This window comes from Tenebrio molitor, chromosome 9, assembly GCF_963966145.1.
Source record: "Tenebrio molitor chromosome 9, icTenMoli1.1, whole genome shotgun sequence".
NCBI classification, from domain to species: Eukaryota; Metazoa; Arthropoda; class Insecta; order Coleoptera; family Tenebrionidae; genus Tenebrio; species Tenebrio molitor.
In genome coordinates, this window is record NC_091054.1 from 15,453,908 (window position 1) to 15,472,368 (window position 18,461).

At 33.5% G+C, this 18,461-nt stretch overlaps 1 protein-coding gene and 1 long non-coding RNA gene across 5 annotated transcripts in view; one reads left to right on the forward strand and one right to left on the reverse strand.

Annotated features, from left to right (window-relative positions):
- LOC138138783 (scoloptoxin SSD14-like) overlaps window positions 1-18,461 on the forward strand; it is a 72,789-nt gene that overhangs the window by 34,992 nt on the left and 19,336 nt on the right. For 3 of the 4 annotated variants that reach the window (XM_069058849.1, XM_069058847.1, XM_069058848.1), the window contains exon 2: window positions 5,211-5,435. In XM_069058849.1, the coding sequence (XP_068914950.1) occupies window positions 5,211-5,435 (225 nt within the window). Of the gene's footprint in view, window positions 1-4,819; window positions 5,017-5,210; window positions 5,436-18,461 lie in introns of those variants that run through there. The other variant, XM_069058846.1, reaches the window with a different exon arrangement.
- On the reverse strand, window positions 8,806-12,822 carry LOC138138796 (uncharacterized). The gene is made up of 2 exons (XR_011162106.1): window positions 12,608-12,822; window positions 8,806-8,957 (listed from the first exon to the last, which is right to left on the reverse strand). It is a non-coding gene; the product is annotated as an uncharacterized lncRNA (long non-coding RNA).

An 18,461-nucleotide genomic window follows, 5' to 3' on the forward strand; every position in this document is an offset into this window, starting at 1 on the left:
AATGTGTGATGTATAAAAATAATAGCATAATGCCTATAAACTGAATGCACAATGTTAATTGCCTATGTTCGACTTTGAGAATGGACACCCGGTATATTCCTCAGTATTCAAAATTGAAAATGATTGGAAATTACTTCTAAATGGCGTTAAAAATTTCTTTATACGAACTAGTTGCTATGTGGATTTGTTTCAGAATTTTTAGACCACATAGAGATTTGTTTTAATCAACCGTCGAATCTGTAAGTCATGTCATGTAAAATTGAGTATTTGGGGACGCCCTTTTGAACGTAGCTCACTTTTTGCAAAAAATTTTGTGCTCTAGAAAAAAGGTTCTATACGATTTCGTCCTATTAGACTACGATACGAAGGCGAATTAAAGCCCAAAAAGGTAATTTTCAAAATTTTGAAAATGTTTATTAATTTATTTAAGAATTTGCTTGAGTATTTCCTGCGATTCCAAAATATACTAGAGTCTAATGAAGCGATTTGTACCAGTCATGTGTTTTTTTAACTCTTATAACAACCAGCGTGCAAGAAAAATTGTAGTTTGACTGAAATATAAATTGGTTTTATCGATTGAATTACATATGTAAATTTAAGATGGTTTGTATCAATTTGTTAATTTGTTATTATCTAGTTCTTTTTTTAGAGAAAATGCTACAATTATTTTTCGGATAATAATAAACGACTTATAATAACAATATAATAATATGTAAGAATAAGCCACTTATAATAATTATATTTAATTAATTTAATTATAGATTTTCAAAAAACAAATTTACGAGGATCGTTCATCATTTATTTATTGTCTTTGAATCAGAAGTAAAAGCTAGAATAATTAAAATAATAATTTAATTTCTTCCCACACAAAAACCTAAGACAATACATTTATCTGTACGTTTTGATGGCTTAGAAAAAATATTTTGTCAATACTGCTTCATCATCCACAAAGCAAGTAGAAAGGAGTACAAAGAAGGGTTCATATTTATGAATTAAGAGCAATCACTGGGAGCTAGATCTGGTGAGTAGAAGGGATGATCCATTTTTTTTTTAATTATGGAGGAGTCGTAGGAAACCAATTAGTCAACACGTTTTCAAAGCCGACATTGTTAGTTGTTTGGCACTACAAACCTCTTGAAATTAACTTCAAATTACTGTAAACTGTGGTTTCTTAAAATAATTTCTTAGTAAGTAATTTCTTAGTCAAAAAGTTTTCCAAATTAATTGAAGGTAAATTAACAAGACCTAATTTTTTTTGTCGCATAAATTTTTCAATTTAACGAAAACTTTTTGCTTTGACAATGTTATGAGTGGAATTTCGGCTGGTTAGGCCCGAGAGCTTTAGCTCGAGGCTTTAACCTTAGAATAAAAAGGCCCAAATATCAATGAGTAAAACTGTCTAAAGCAAAAATGTTTAAGTGAAAATTGGGAAATTTATCAGATATTAAAAATTAGGTCATGTTATTTTTGGTAAGATTAATTCCAGCATACAAACTTTAATGTTAATTATTTATTTATAATACAATTATTAAAAACACAAGTATTAAAAACAATTTGAGTGTCTGACAGGAGTAGCATGCTATTTTAATCATTTTTGACAGAAGTTGTAGGACGTTTTTATCGCGATAAACATTTTTTATTGTTTGAAAGCGCTCTGATTGGCTCAACACGCACGTTTGATGTATGTGGGAATTAATCACAAATACAATTTTGTAAAAATCTTTATATCTTTTGCACATGAATATCACTCGGAGTGACAACTTTTTCGAAAACTGTAATTAATTTCCTTCTCAACATTATTCGCTATATTTTGGACGGAGTACAAATCACACAAAAGCTTCATTCTTGAATTGGGTTTCCAAAGGGGCATCAACAAGATCGACAAGGTCAAAATATAAACAACTAAAACGTAGCATTAAAAGTGGTTAAAAGAAATGAATACAAATGGCTTGTCACAACTTTACTATCAACAAAATGTCAAGGTCAAAATATTCCGTTAAACATGGTTAAAGGAAATTAATGGCGAATGGCGTGTGCAAAAAATGTTGCGGTTGTCGAAAATCTGTCCTGTTATTACAAATAATTAGATCTCGTGGGTTAAAAGTTTTTGAAATGGGAATTTAAAAGGGATGTGTAAGGGGACACAGTTGTGGAGCTGATGCACAGGTTCATGTGCGTGGTTGGGTAGCTCAGTGATAGGGGTATCTGCCCCGAAAATGAAAGATCGGGGTTCGGTTCCCAGCGCGGACGCCACATTTTTCTCTGTACTTCATCAAAAAAAACTTAGGTAAGTGTTTGGTGGAGCTACGTCATTTGAAATTAACTTCGTTCATGAAATCACCAAACCACATGGAAAAATAGTGACAGATCAAAAATGTCTATAGGGCATCCTACCACATCCTGTCCATTATCTGTCTTCTTGGTTATCACTTATTTAGTCTATGAAGCTTCCTTAAAAATATTTATTTAGCGAACACGATTTTTTAAGTGGTGGATAAGAAGAATGTTTGGGAATCCCTAACCCCATAGATTATAGCTTCATCACCTTTCACATTTTCTTTATTGTATGTACAGGGTGAGTCAAGTTTTACCGCCCGCACGATTAACCCTATTAAAAAATTAGTACAAATTATGAAATTTTAGAGTTACATTCCCTTGATATAAGGCTTCAAATGTGTGCAATCAATTTTCCGTTATCACTTCATTCGGAGTCATAAAATTTTAAAAAACGATTTTGAGCAAAAACATTTTTTTTTTCATATACGCTCGTAATTCACAATTAATTCATAGAATACATTTGTAAAATTCGCATCAAAAGAAAATTATTAGTTTTTGAATTATTACAATTTTACCATTAACAGCGAAAAATGATCAAGATTTACAGCTAGCGCGTCATAAATAAAAAGTAACCTCATTGTTGGTAAACATCTGTTGACAACTTTTCTAGTAAGTCCCGAAAGGGTACCATAAAGAACCCACGTCAACCCCTTTTGTGGAAGTGACCGCCCAATTTAATAATAAATTATAGCAAAATTTTGCACTTTAATATCAAATTCCATTTATTTCAAAAACCAGTCATGTTTTCATCATTTAAATTTTTTTCTAAATGTTTGAAAGGATTCTCAGTGAAAAATTATGTAAATTAATGTAGGGGTTATTGAATTAAAATGAAATACATATGTATTTACCTGTTTCATTAAAAAAATTGAAATTTTTAGACTGTTCTACAGCGATACTGTCATTCCTGAATTTTTTGAGAGTTTTAAATCGATTAAAAGTGGGTGTTTCAGCTGGCGCTCATTTCCACTTCTCATTCTACCTCGTACATTTCCTTAACGCGATCTCCATGAACATCCTGATTTGGACGAACCTCGAGAACATTCAGAAGATTCGACTCTTTCGGGACAAATCGAATGTCATTTTAATTTAACCAAGTCACTTCTTTTCAGTAATGTTAACTTGCCACTTCAGGCCAAAACAAAATACAGGTGTTCCAGAACTGCCACCAAAACTTTACAGCTCATGATAAAATATGCTATACGGAATAATAAATCATAAAAAAAAAACGTTTTTGTATCCAGACTAAAGTCCTTGGTTCAAATCTTGTTTTTCCCACAAACCTGTCCTCATTAAGAAAAGTCTTATCTTTTTTATAATACACGACATTGGACCCAAGATCAAAACTTTCTAGGACACTTTGAAAACTTGTCTTACTTTTCTGCACGTCGCAAGGATTATTTTCAGCCACCCCTCATTGTATTCCGGTGACAGCATTAGTTGATGAAATGCTACGATCTGAACCTTCGTCGAACGCTTTTTAGCAAGTTTTCCTTTTTGGTACAGCATCATTATCTAACCTTCTTTTTTAGAATCTGCGTCTCTAATAGGTCTATTATTGTATTTCAATTTGGAGTCGTTTATGGCTATCTCTTAAAGCACTCGTACTTTAATAGATCTCTAAGAAACTTTTTATCAATATTTCAGTGTATTATTGTCATTTACACCAAAAAACTTCCAATATTAATGTTCAAACTCTACTTTTTAACATATGTTGCAACGGTTGCAGATGTAGTTGCATCCGTTACCTTGAATTACCAATTAATACAAAATTCCCTAGAATTTGAAAATTTAATTTTTTTATTTAAAAATTAAAACAAGGGCACAAATTCTAAAAAATAACATAAAAAACTCGTTGTATAAGGGCATTGACGCACTCGTTCCATACAAAACTCCCCTACGGATCCTTTTCTACACTTGGGACTCGTGCGCGAAATCAACCCTTATAAAACTCGTTCTTTAATATACAATTAAAGTTCTCTATTAGAAAATGATCATCCACAGCTTTAAATTCTTTATGATGATACCGTTCTCGTAGTAATAATAATAAAATTTAAAAAAAATATATTAAAAAAATATAATTTTTATATTTTTGTATTATTAATTATTGTAAATAAGTCGAATCTTAAATTTGCATAAGAATAAACATTACTCCTGATGTAATTGAATAAGAAGCAAGTTACAAATTAGTAATGACAACATTTTGAAGAGCAGATAAACTTGTAAATACTAATTCAAATCAGAGTGTAAACGTCCAAAACGATCATAATTATCACATCTTTGACAATTCGTATTTTAAATATTGTCCACTATTTGGCTGACTAGTTTCCCCATTAAGCTCGTTTTATGTTTGTTGATTAATTCAATAAAAAAATTCGCCGTATAACATCCGTTCTTGGTAGTTTGGCGCCACAAGGAACGCGCAAGTTCACTCTTGCGAATCGATCAGCACACGTCCCCTGCGTAGACAACCCTTAGTCAGGATGTAGCAACAAAATCGCCCGTTTCGGCCCTTATTTCGCGCCCGCGATGTCGCACAATGGTTGATTTCAAGCTTGTTTTAAATCCGCCGATCATAGGGAAAAAATCGGTCCTCGTTCAACGGAAATGTCGCAGGAGAAACGGCAAAGTGTCCAACGCGAGATCGTCGAGTGACGACGCGAGTCGCAGGGACGAAACGTAGGTCCTTCCACTTGTCAAACTTCAAATCTGTTTGTTAAAAAATCTAAATCGCGGTGTGCCACGTTTTTCGAAGTACCGCGCGCTGACATTGCTGGTTGCAGCTGTCCGAATGAAGCTCAGACGCGACTTCCAGCTGTTGCGGCATGCTCAAAATGACACTTCTTGGTTTGTTAATTTTTTTATTTTTGCAGTCCGAGAGTGAAGAAGCGCTGTCTCATTTTTGCCATCATCCTGGTCATCATCTGCGCCAGTATCGGTTTCGCCTACCACTACGGACTCTTCAGCAAGGACAAGGAGGACGAGGAGTTGAGGCCCCCCAATCCCGTCAAAGCCCTACAGTCTTCGCCTTCTTCGCTGCACCGGTTTAAGAAAGCGGCAGTATGTGCTGATGGGGCGGCGTGTGCGGAAATCGGAAAGTAAGTGACGATGCGGCAAATGTCAGTTTTGACGTTTTGACAGATCTTTACTTTTTGACGTAACGGAGAGAAAAATTCAAAATATACTTATATACAGGTGTCTCAAAATTCGCGAATTCCAAATTCACAGCGTTGTAAGGATCACTTCAGTAGTCCAAATATGGAAATATGGACTCCCCCCACAAAGATACATTGGTCTGAAGGTGCACTCTTTGAAGTGCGTTTCCTTCAAATACAAACTGCAAAGTTCAGTGTTTATTGTTATTTATGGTGTAGAACTGTAGATGATTGTGGAAAATAATAACGTAAGACAATTTTTTGAAGAATAGCTTTATTTTGGAGTAAAACATTCTTAAATGTTTGTAATTTTTCTTTAAAATGGAACGGCAACGTAGCTAGAATATTTAGTATTCTATCACTGTGGATATGAAGGCTGCTACGTATTGAACCAAATTAAAGTGGTTATATCTTCTTCAGGAAGAGCGATTTTTTTTCGAGCTCCACTGAATTCGGAATTCGCGAATTTTGAGACACCTGTACTTATAGAATGTAGTGTTGTACAAAAATGGAAGAGTACAATATGATATCGTATATTTTCTCAATTTTACGTACTATGTCACAGCATGTACGAGTTATTAGGTACGTCTTTTCTTCTGCTGCTTTTGATGTATTGTTCCTTTTCTTTTCTTATTTATCTCTATTTATTCAATACACTAGATGTGGGGGAATTTTGGGTGACTTGTATTAGTGTAAAACGAGATGAAACATCTAAAAGGTTTTAATCTTAATAAAAAAAAATAAAGTAGTCCATACCAGACAATCAACTTCAGCAAAAACAAATAAATAAAATTCGAATTTTACTTTAAGTAAAACAAAAAATAATTCGCCTGTTCTGTGATGTGCAAAGCGGAAAGTCTTCTTCATTTGTCTGGTTTTCCGTATTAAGCTTCTTAAAAACGCAATACTGTAATTAAATTAATTACAACATCTTTTCGTCTATTTTAATCTGTAGTTAAATTTAACTCACGTTGGTGAAACCGGCCTTAAGAAATAAACATTTAATTATTATTGGTTAATTAATAAGTGATTTGTTTTTTAGAAAAATAAAAATACTTAATAATACAATAAAACAAAGTGCTAAATGTATTGTAAACATTATTAGCTTTACTAGAACAAATATTCCATTCTTCTGACATATTTGTAAATATATAACACCACGCCCACGACAATTAATTTTATTTTAACATTTCTACACTTCTAAATATGTATGTGTACTTTTGTTGTTTTCGTCGTAGGTCGTAAAATTGTATGGTACTTTAAGTTAAAGATCTTGCAGGGCTTATAAATGCTAGTTTACCACTAGCAGGTAATATTTTAAGCACGGTTGTATTGTACATTTTGTATATTTGCATTGTACGGCAAATGGCACGCGCCGCTTCCCAACCTTTTTAAATTCAACTATTGTGCCCATCGCTCATAATATGCAATAAAATTTTACGACCTACAACGAAAATGACAAAAGTATATTGATCTCCTTTTAAGCTAGTATGCTTTGACATTTTCTCCAGATACATAACCTCACTTTGAGCATCCTTTTATTGTACATTAAATAGTTAATTTAAAGTGGAAACCATCGTATATATTAACGGCAACAAAGGCGAGCACCAGGCCTCTGGAGCACACATTTTTTTAACGTTCTTTATTTTAAGACGTATTTGTCCAAATTAATACCTAAACACTTTTGTTATTTTACCTTTTTTTAAATGCTCGGCCTAGACCTTTTCGAAATGTTATTGTTTTAGTACCAAAGTTTCTTTTCCCAACTTACAGTTGATAAATAGTAATAGTAAAAAATTGTTTACTATTTGAATTACATAAACACATTCTAGAAATTATTGCATATGAAACGATATCATATTAAATTGTAAATCTACACCATAAAACAGCTTTACGTTACACATACACCAAATAAAGCAAGTCTGGTTTAAAATTTTGCTGTGTAGACTAGCCATAAATGGTGTTAGAATAAATTGTAGCAGTAAGTAGATAGACTTTATTTTTATTTCGTTCTTTAAATTAATTAGTTTCATATCGCTTCAAGCAAAGACTTCTCTCCAAGCTCCTATACTTGCCGCGGCGAACAACTGGAGTGACCACGAGATGTTCACGTGATAATTCGTAGTGACGTCATGAAAAGTCTGATCTACACTGCCTCGCCAAATTTTTGTTTTGCGCGGGAAATTTAAATCTTACTACTTTAAGATTGGATTAAAATTTCGGCTGCCTACATTGAGCTGCACCATAGTTTAACTCTTTAACCGCCTCACGTGAAGATCAGGCCAGTTTATTACTCCAGCTGGTCGCCGCGGCAAGTATAGCCAAGTTTCCTTTGAACAGACTTTAACTTAAAATCTAAGGGGTCAAAATTTTCACGAGAGCAATCTTCAATTCTGATAAAATGAGAAACTGTGCCATTTCCTGCCCAGCACGCTGTCCTACTGATTTTCAGAAAAAAATCTATACTAAGATTTCACACGATTTTGTAGCAGTTCCTGTCACAGCTAAAAAGTCATTCCATTACAGAGACAATTCTGAAATCTCTTACTAAATTGAGACAATTATTTTGTTTTTAATTCGTAAATCCATTCATTTCATTTCCTCTCGTCTAAAAACATTTTTAGTAACCTTTTAACCCTTTTGATTTTGTATTTTCATTTCTTTGTCGCCTCACTGCAGACTAAATACGAGGGATGTCCAGTGTGCTGTATAAACTGCAGAATTCGAAGAAGTCCTGACCTAGCTCCATGTCACTTCTTCAATGATTTGAAAAAATCTATTGGATCAAAGATATCCAATTGAAAATGAGTCTGTCGTCTACGATCATTTTTCAAAGAAATTTTCTGATTATTTTCCAAAAGGTTGTAAAATTTTCTACTCTTCTAAACGTTACGTTGATATTGATAGTGCCCTAGGTTCATCATTAGCTGCACAGTTCTCTCAATAACAGCTTTTATTTTCTTTTGGTGGTTCCACTTCACAGAAATTTTACAGTGTTACTAAATTTAAAATACACAGAATACAAAAAGAGATACATTTGATGATTTATTCTAATTTTTCCCAATATTGAATTTATAGGTTTATATTTTTGCTGAGTCACTATATCTACTCGTATTTGTTGCACAGTGAAAATCGTCTTTTCTCTTTTCTTTTCTTAAAGTATTTTCTGTCAGGTTATTCCGTTGTTCTTATTTATCTCGTCTCGTACTAGATATCCCAAAATCATCCACAGTCTGTGTAAATGTGAGACACGGTAATTGGAACATAAAAAATCTGTCGAGAAGTCAGTTTGAAAATAACTGAAACCACAAGATAAATAACGTTGGGATTTATTAGGAATCTTTGCTTTTGCTTATCTGATTAGTGATTACGTTCTTGTTTCACCTTTAAATGTCATTCGATTTCATGCCAACCTAATGAAGAGTAATAAGAGACATTCATTATTTCTCTTCGTCGATCCACATCCTGGTAACGGAAAAGAAAAAGATTGTACTTACTTCATTAGACAATTCTACAGTTTGTAGAATCACTGGAGATGATAAGAGATGTTGCAAAAACACCAGATGTACAGGGTCATTATAAATGATTGTCCCATCGTAGGTGGCTGTGCGCTATGCTTTAGGTGCGCCGCTACGCCCACTAGTTGTGACAAACATTTATAATGACCCCGTATTAATTATTATTGTTTACTAAAAACCCAATTTAATTTTTTTGACAAATTATCATTAAAAGGATTGGATTACTTGAGTGAATATTTCAAAAAAAATCCTCAAAAAATATTATTGTAATCTAGTCCATGATAAAAAATGTGTTTGTTACTCGTATAATTCTTAATTAGAAACGTTGTCAAAATAGTGACTAATTACTATCTAAAATCTAAAATTCTCACAAAAACGATAATCAAAACGGCTGATTTAAAAACCAGAACCGGATCAAATCATAAAACTTGACCGCATTGTGCAAAACCTTGCAATATGAGTCTAAGCTCGTCGAATCTCCCTGATAAAACTATTATTGTGGAAATATCGATGACGAGGTCATGACTGATCAGATTTTATTGTGCCGTCGAACAATCTCAACAAACGTCATCCCAAAGTGTGTTCAAGTCCTTTTGACACGGTGTCCACATCGTGCTCTCAAAGCAATTTTTTGCAACTCTTCTATGCGAAACCTGCCAACCTTGTACGTGCACCATAGATGTTAATATCTTCATTATTGGCAGATAACAGTCGGGGACAACAACCTCGCCTCGGCAACGGCCGTAGCCGCCACAGGAAAAAGAAACAAAAAGCGTAACCCCTATTTTTCCACGGAACTTCCCCGGCAATCTAAATTTGTTATCGCACAGAGTCGTGACGCTTTTTGTTGTCGTTTTCAACAACAAAGGTGATTTATCGGCGGCGCAGTTTGATTGTTGTTTTTATTTTCGACGGGGGGTCCTGATAACGAAAATATGTGGCCCCCGCCCCGTTTGTGTCAACGTTGCGCAACTCCTCGCCAATTTTTAGTGGGACACGTCAGTTTGTTATTTTTTATGGAAAAGTAGACAATAAGCTCAGGGACGGCGGACCTCGTCGGGTTTCGCATCGGTGTTTGAGCTGCGATGATGTCAGATCAAAGGAAAATATTTAATCTCAACGAATTCGGCAGCACGTGATAGTTTATTGCTTGGCGAAAAACTGCCGATGATTGGCGGTAATTGTCTGAAGGAAATTTTAGCAAGACTGACATTGAACTTAATACACTGTGAACATCTGTTATTATCTGTAAAACAATAGCGACCGATTAATAGACGTGGAAAAAAATTTTCAAGTGCTCGTTGTTCTCAGATGATGCACTGTCGTTGGAGATTTTTAGTGTTTTTTAATGGCAACAAACTGAAATGAGCAATTTTGTTCTAATAAAAATGTAGCGGGCAATGTAATTATGACGGAGTTAACATTCCAAGAACGTGCGTGTCAGGATTTCACGTTTGAAATGTTAAATGGTACCAAAAATATACAGGAGGATTCGTTTAGAAAAATTAAACACCTTAAAAATTTGACAGTCTTTAATGCAAGCGTTAAGTTTTCTAAAATATCACCAGGAATTAATTAATACATTTAATTGACAAGTTAGAGATTTTTTTAATTAGCATTTTTAAAATTTTGTGATTCCTAGGTTAGAAAGTCCAAATCTAGACTACAACAGCGCTTTTTTATTAACAAGTTGTGTTAGGAATTAAAATTTAATTAAAATTAAATACATATTTTATTTGTAATACAGGGTGTATTAAAAAGAGCGCATAATACTTACATCACATGATTCTACAGGGTGATTCATAAATATTTTAACCAGTGGCAGATTCCGGTCTCAAAAGGCTCTTGACAATAAAATTTTGAATCATATGTACACTTCTATTAAAAAAAAAGCGTACACGTATTGAGAGCTACTGTAAATGGGAATAAAATTAATTAATCATTTCCAAGAAAACGTATTACTGACATTTTGTATGTATGTCAAATGTGTGAACACTGTTTTTTATAATTTTTTTTAAATTGTTAGATTGTTGAGAGTTGCCTTTTTCCATAAATTTGTGAATAAAACTTTGAATTGTGTTTGTAGTAATTGGTAATACTCGTACTTGCCTAATAAATAAGGCAAAACATTTATACACATTAAAATCTCTGAAAAATACATCGATCAAATCCAGCTATCATCACGGATTTTGTTACAGGTTTCTAAGTAACAACAATTAAAAGATAGGTTTACGATATGGCAATCTAGCCAAAATTGGGCTCACTACTTGTACGCTTTTTTTCTGAATAGAAGTGTACATCAAAAATTGGCAAAAATTACCATACCGGTTTTTTCACTATTAGTAAATGCCATTCTTCGCTAAATTATTCCACTTTACGTCCAATGTATAACAAATATCATGAATGTCATAATAGAAGCAAACAATTCTTGCTGTAGAGAAAATATTGGTATTATAGAGGTCGCTTTAGTTTCATTTTGACAACAATGCCTGACAGTTTGTTTCAACGTAAAATATTTTCATTTATCTGCAGTTCTTAAAAGGTGGTACTTAGTACACTCTTCAACATGCTTTATCTTCAACAATTTTAACCTTGGAACCAAGACATTTTTGTAAGAGTGTAGGGGTTGGAATCTACCACCGGTTAAAGTTTGTATGATACTATATGAACCATCCTGTATATTTGAAATACAAGCAAAAAAACTCCAATATAACAATACTATAATAATAACACACAATTCAACAAGTAAGATAAATATTCCAGCACTAATTTTATGATTTTGATTATCGGTTTATTTATAATTTAATTTTTTTAAATGTTGTTCATACATTTTGAAGCTATTGCAACATCAGAGTGATTTTTCGAACTTGAGTAAAGTCAGAAAGCAACAAGGAGTGTCATTAATGTCATTTTTGAAATATTTTGTCATCATTATTGTTGTTTCCATTACTATTATCATTACGAAATTCAAATTAGATTTTTTAGTTTGGTATTCAACGTAGATTCGCGTGACATAAATATTATGCGCCATTTTCAATACACCCTGTATATTCAGTTTTTACCTTGAATCCGTTCAATCGCGATTTTTATAAAATAAAAAAAATCGAGGTGCTTTTGCAAGAGGCGAATATAGCTCTTTCCAAAATAACCTAGACGTTCGGTATTTATGCTTTCAAAACTTTCGCATACACATTCAAAATCAAGTAACGATTTTACAAAATTTTAGCAGTGTGAACGGGTGGTAATTTTGAGATTAGGTTAAAAATGGCATTGACAGCATTTAAAAAAAATTACGATATTCTTGTTCCCACCTTTTCTTTACTTGTAGAAATGTTTTTATTTAGGAGAACTTTCGATTTTTATTAGGTAAGTTGAATATGTTTGCCTTAAAAATGTCAGGAATAGTATATTGTAGACCTAGGCGGTAAAGTGACATTTTTCCAGACTGAAAGAAGAAATATACAGGCGAGCTTTAGCGAGCCTGGACACTTCTTGAAGCCTGGAAAAATCACTTTACCGGCAAGGTTTACACGTTACTTTTCTTCCTACACAAACACAACATGACTGCAATAATTTTATACTAAAGCTGGTATTTACCTCTTGATTTTTCCGGTAGCAAATTACGCGAAACGTCGTGTGCTTTGTCTTGAATTTCAGGCGACGTACAATACTCTATCTCTTCTTCACTTGGATCTTCCACGTGTTCCATTATTATGGCTTCAAAATTTAAATCAAATAAATACTAGCTATTTATGTAATCAGTTAGGAAATGCGTTATTTTGTGTAACGAGTGGAATATTTGCGGGACGAACGCAGCGAGATCCCGCAAAATCACACGAGTTACACAAAATTGCATTTCCTAACTTGTTACATACAAGATTTTTTCTAATTTTGACAAAAAAAGTTTCTTCAAACGTTAAACGAAGTAATGAATTTCATTAATAATAAATTATTATCGTGTTAAAATATCAAGTAGGTAAGTAGGCACGGTTATTTTGCTTAAAAATAAAAAATATGACAGTGTCAAATTGATGATATAACCAGTTAGGAAAGATTTTACTTTTCGTAACCAATTACGAAAAGTGTGACGTTTCCAAACGTCAATTAATTTTGAAAAGTGTCACTTTATATGTCAAAATTAGAAAAAAATATTTTTATACACACAAAATTTGTTTTGTCTGTCAACTGTCAACAATAACCATTTGATATAATAACAAAACAAACAGTCCATAGATAAAATAAAGACAAATAGAATGCAAAGTCCCTTGATTTTTTTTTGAGCAGCAAATGTGGCGTCATCTGTTGAATTGTGGACGGTGCAATATCCCATAGCTTACTGGATGTTTTCCATTATTACTTTATTTTTATTATTTAATAATTTAAAAAAGATAATAAAAAACAGGTTTATTTTAATATTTTTTTATTTTCAACATCTTCTTATACATTTCTACAGCGTAGGAAGTGCAAAAAATTCTCTTAATTTTGAATAAGCTCTCCTAGATTGTTTGTAAAACGCCAATGCCAAGATTTTATTTTCTGTAGTGTATTTGCGCCCTTTTGGTTTAACGTCTCTTTTTTTCGATTGTGCCAAACAAAAATGTATTGCATCATCCCCCAAAACTTTACCTTTTAACTTCATTTCAAATTTTGAGAATAATTTCACACGGCATTTGATTTTTTTCAACAGAAAACTGGTTACTTTCTTTTGAAGTTTGAAAATGTATTTGGTCACCGGATATCTGGTAAGGAATTGGTGATGTGGGAGGTCAATTTGGGAATTCTTTTTTCGTAATTTCCATGAATAATAATCTTGGTTGGATCATCCTCATTTTCTAAAAAGTTTGAAGATGATTATTATAGAATTTTGATTCTAGATAGTTTTTACTTTACCCATTGGAATTTGTAAGCTAGGTATAGCCGTATTTTCCCTCTATTGTTCGTGTCGTAATCAGAAAGTCTGAAATATGGATGCACAAACCGTATATCCATTGTAAACTTTCATTTGATCGATTTCGAAGAGATAAACATTGGATAAGGATTGGAGAACCTGTGGCGGGTGCTGGCACTTTTGAACACTATATGCCATTCACGATGTTTTGGCATAAGGGGAGGCTATGATTTCATTTTTTAAAGTTGGATACATGTTTAATTTCTGTCATCTCTGCTGTCACTAAAGTGCCTGACATGCGGACCTATCAAAATGAACGTAACATGTTGCCGAATTTACCGTAATCATAATTAAGCGACATTAAAACGTATTGATGGTGTTTATATTAGACTGCCGAACATATTTTCAGTAAGTTACAGTGAAGTCAAATTCTTTTTATGTATAAATTGAATCGTAGGTGAGTACAAGATAAATATGTAGCACGGATAGTGAAGGAAGAAACAACGACCCAATTGAAATGGCACAGGGGTTTTGTAAGACCTATTATAACTTCGCCATAGAGTTGTGAATGAGTGGCTTGAGTTTATTTTGAAATGTACTCCTGAAATTTGCCAACATTTTTCTTCCTTTTATAATAATTTCATTAGGAGAATTTGACTCGAAATTTGATTGGGATTTTCATGCAGGTAATGATGATTCAGAATTTTCTAATGAATTATGGAAGTTGAATAGTTTTGTTCTTTTTTGTCATGGACGATGGGTGTGTAAATATTTTGCAGAAAGATTCGAATAACGTAAGGCTTAATAAGTAGGTACAAGATTTTATACAATCTAGTTTTAGGAACGTTTTGGTTAACATGAAAAATTCATTGAGAAGTTACTAATTGGTTGGTTATTGTACTGTATAAATGGGTTATCTAAGTGGTGCATAAATTGACAGGAGTCACTTTGTCTTTTGGTTCCGGCCCTTACTATTCTGTAGTTTGTTCAAGTCAGTTTCCTGTTTTGTTAAAATGGATTAAAAATGTGTGAGTATTGTTCTATTGTAAACTAGTAAAACTGACAACAATGCACTAGACAATGACACAGTTTATAACCTCAAACTTAGAAAAACATAACCTAATTCAACAGACAGCTTTACTGCCAACTTAAATGCACTTTTTCCATGGCCTCCCCTTATGCCAAAACATCGTGAATGGTATATACAAAGCTTCATAGTATTACAGTTTTAGCCACGAACACGAATTGTATTTAAAACTTTAGAAAAGACTTGACAACAATACTTCGTGACATGAAAGTAAATGAAATGAATTGAGACAACTTTGATTTCAAAAGTTTAAATCTTTCCCCAAATTTGCGCCATCTCTTGGCTTGTGGACGGTGCGATAAACCGTTACCATGGATTCTGTTGCACAAAATTGATAGGCCTCTTTTCATTCTATTTGTCTTTATTTTATCTATGAAACAGTCCGAAACGCAGCGTCACCTACACACAGTTAGATATAACTCTCTGCAGAAATCTATATCTGCTGGGAATTTTAACATAAAAATTTACTTATATTAGATTTTATTAAGCAGGTTATTTTATAAAAAGAATACAGCTTTTGTTTGAACCAAAAAAGTTACCTAAAATCGTAAAAATCTTTTTTTTTGTGAATTTAACATATTATTGCAGCGCCCTCTATTGAAAAAAGTAAAAAAAAAATTTACTGCCTAGCCATTTCTGTTTTTTTTTTGCAAGGCTAGCCGTAGAAACACCTACTTTCTCGTCCCTATGGAGACGGTAAAATTCAACTTTACCATAGTGTAGGAAGAAAATAGTATTTTACAGTAGAAGTCCGTTAGGATAGCCTTTACTGCCGAGCCAGAGATTTTGTGAGACGAGCTTGCAGAGCGAGTCGAATAATACTGGCGAGGCTGTAAAGGCCCTAACGGACGTGTATTGTACAATAGTTTTTGTAATATCTCTACGATTCGTTCACAATTATCTTTTTGAAATACATTTTTTTCACCGCCATCGAAAAAACCGAATGATTAATAAGTGTGCGGAGGACGTCGTCATGTCAACCGTTGTTTGTGAAAAAAAATTGTTTCAATGTTGTTTGTCAGATTTGTTCAACGCTTAACTTTCGGTTGAAAATAAGTGAATGAAATCAATAAAAAATCGCAATCAAGATATTCCCGATGTCCGGAAGTGAGGTCATCGTTATTGCCTGCAAAATCGCGCTTGTGTTAGTGAAGCATCATCGTCGATCTTGTCTCCATTTGCTGCTGTTTGTCAGATTTGTTCGACATTTAACTTTCCGTTGAAAATAAACGACTGAAATCAATAAAAAACCGCGATCAAGATATTCCCGATGTCCGGATGGCCGCAGAGCAAGTGAGGTCATCGTTATTCCCTGAAAAATCGCGCTTGTGTTGGTGTTAAAATTCTGAAGCATAATCTTCGATCTCGTCTACATCTGCTAGTGACATACGGATTTCGATTAATTCAAGGTGTGCCATAACATTAAACATTAATTATTGTACCAATTGTAAAAAAGTTGAAAAATAAAATTTAGATCTACGTTGCTATAGTTATTTAGTCATTCATAATGGCCGCTCTCGCTCATAACGGACACCCTTAACGGACTCCGGCCGTTATGAGGTTGTTTACATGGTGACAAACAATCCGGAAAGCCACCTTTAACAACTAGGTATTACAAAAAAAAATTAATGTGCATCAACTGTATGTTATTTCTTTAATTGATGACAGAACACAAGCATAGTTGACTTGGATTACGATTTCGTATTCTTTTGATCTGTGTTCAACGATACAAAATATGTATACAGAAAATGAAAATTACTTTTTCCATCGATTTTATTTTCATCTTCTTTCTCTACGTGAAAACTACAGATGTGAAAAGAATGCGCGATACTTGAAGGAAAACGAACCCAACGAGAACAATGGAAGTTTTTGTAAAATTATGGTGTCTAAAATATCTAATAATCAAATTAATTTGAAATCGAGTCATCCATGAATCCGAAATCGTATGTCGTTAGAGACCATTTCATCTAAGAAGTACATGATGACTCATCGAAATCTGACCGTACGACATACTGTGGTACAACGCTAGTCAGCTGATGATCAGCGCCGTAGAAACATTCGATTAGCTGAGGAGTCACTATAGTTCAATTAATTTATATGATTGAAATTCTAACAAATCAATAATTGAACAATGAATACCATAGAACGATACACAGCGAAAGGAATAACAAAAACAAAACACTTCTGAACGCTAACGGCGTTAAATTAGAAATAACAACGAGCGCATGGATTCCACGTGGTTGATAGGTCTGCACGGCGCTGGACTCAAACCTCCCCTAAAAATTTGAACATGGACTCGTCCCATGAAAACGCGTTCGTGCGCATTATGTACTTCTTAGATGAAATGGTCTCTACTCCCCGCTCCAATAAATACAGCGTGAAACACAGGTTAGGTCTTGACAGTTGACATTTCATGTAAACTATTGCAACGGTGGTTAAAGCTACAATAAATTTAATTGTATACCCAGGATTAGGATCTGACGAAAAATAGAAATTAACAACAAAATTTCAAAATACTTACAACGAAATCAATTTTAAAACTCTTTAAAAGGACGTAACTTTTTAGATCCCACAATTAAACATATCAATCGCAAAAGACATACGGATTCAAATCCATGGATGACTCGATCATGTGACCCAGAAAATTTGTAATCTAGTCAACCTTTAAAATGTCTATGATTGAAATGCATCGATAATTGTCAGATAAAATGAAAAAAAAAACACAAGAAAAAATGGCGAAGATGGTCTTAGGGCCGGTTTCACCAACGTGATTTAACTATACAGAGTAAAATATACGAAAACATTGTTATAACAATTGGTAACTAAAGTAACGAAGCATTTTAACCTACAGTTAACTTTAACTGACGTTGGTGCAACCGGCCCGTAGTCTATATAAAAAAAATAATGGTTTATTTAACGAGTTCGTGTGTAAATTGGGCTTTTTTTGGCATGAGTGGGCCAGTTTAAAACGCGAGTGAAACGAGCGTTTTAAAGGCCCACGAGTGCCTAAAAATGCCCAATTTACACAAGAACGAGTTGAATACAACGTTTTTTTGTTCGACGAGTCCCTTGAAGGCTCCAAATCGATTAAAATCTTTAAAATTAGCTTGACGTTTCGTTTTAACAAGTTGTGACATTTATCAAAATCCGCTCACACAGGAGAAATTTCTCAAATTCTGACAGTGTCGAACAAAAAAAAAACAATTACCACGAGGACATTTATTTTATTAAATTGTAACAGTATGTATTGGTAGCACAAATGCGAGAAAGTAAGGTTAGGAAGTTGTTTGTTGACGTTTCCGGTAAACGTTATGCAGTCGCGGTTCAAGTTACAACGAACAGGGCTCCCAATACCTGACGGAAAATTTAAGTTAGCGTCAAAAAATAAGTTGTAAAAGGTGCAGTCTCTAGGTACAAGTTTCAAACAAGCGTAACAAATTTTCAACAACTAAATTTAATCGTATTAAAATTATCAA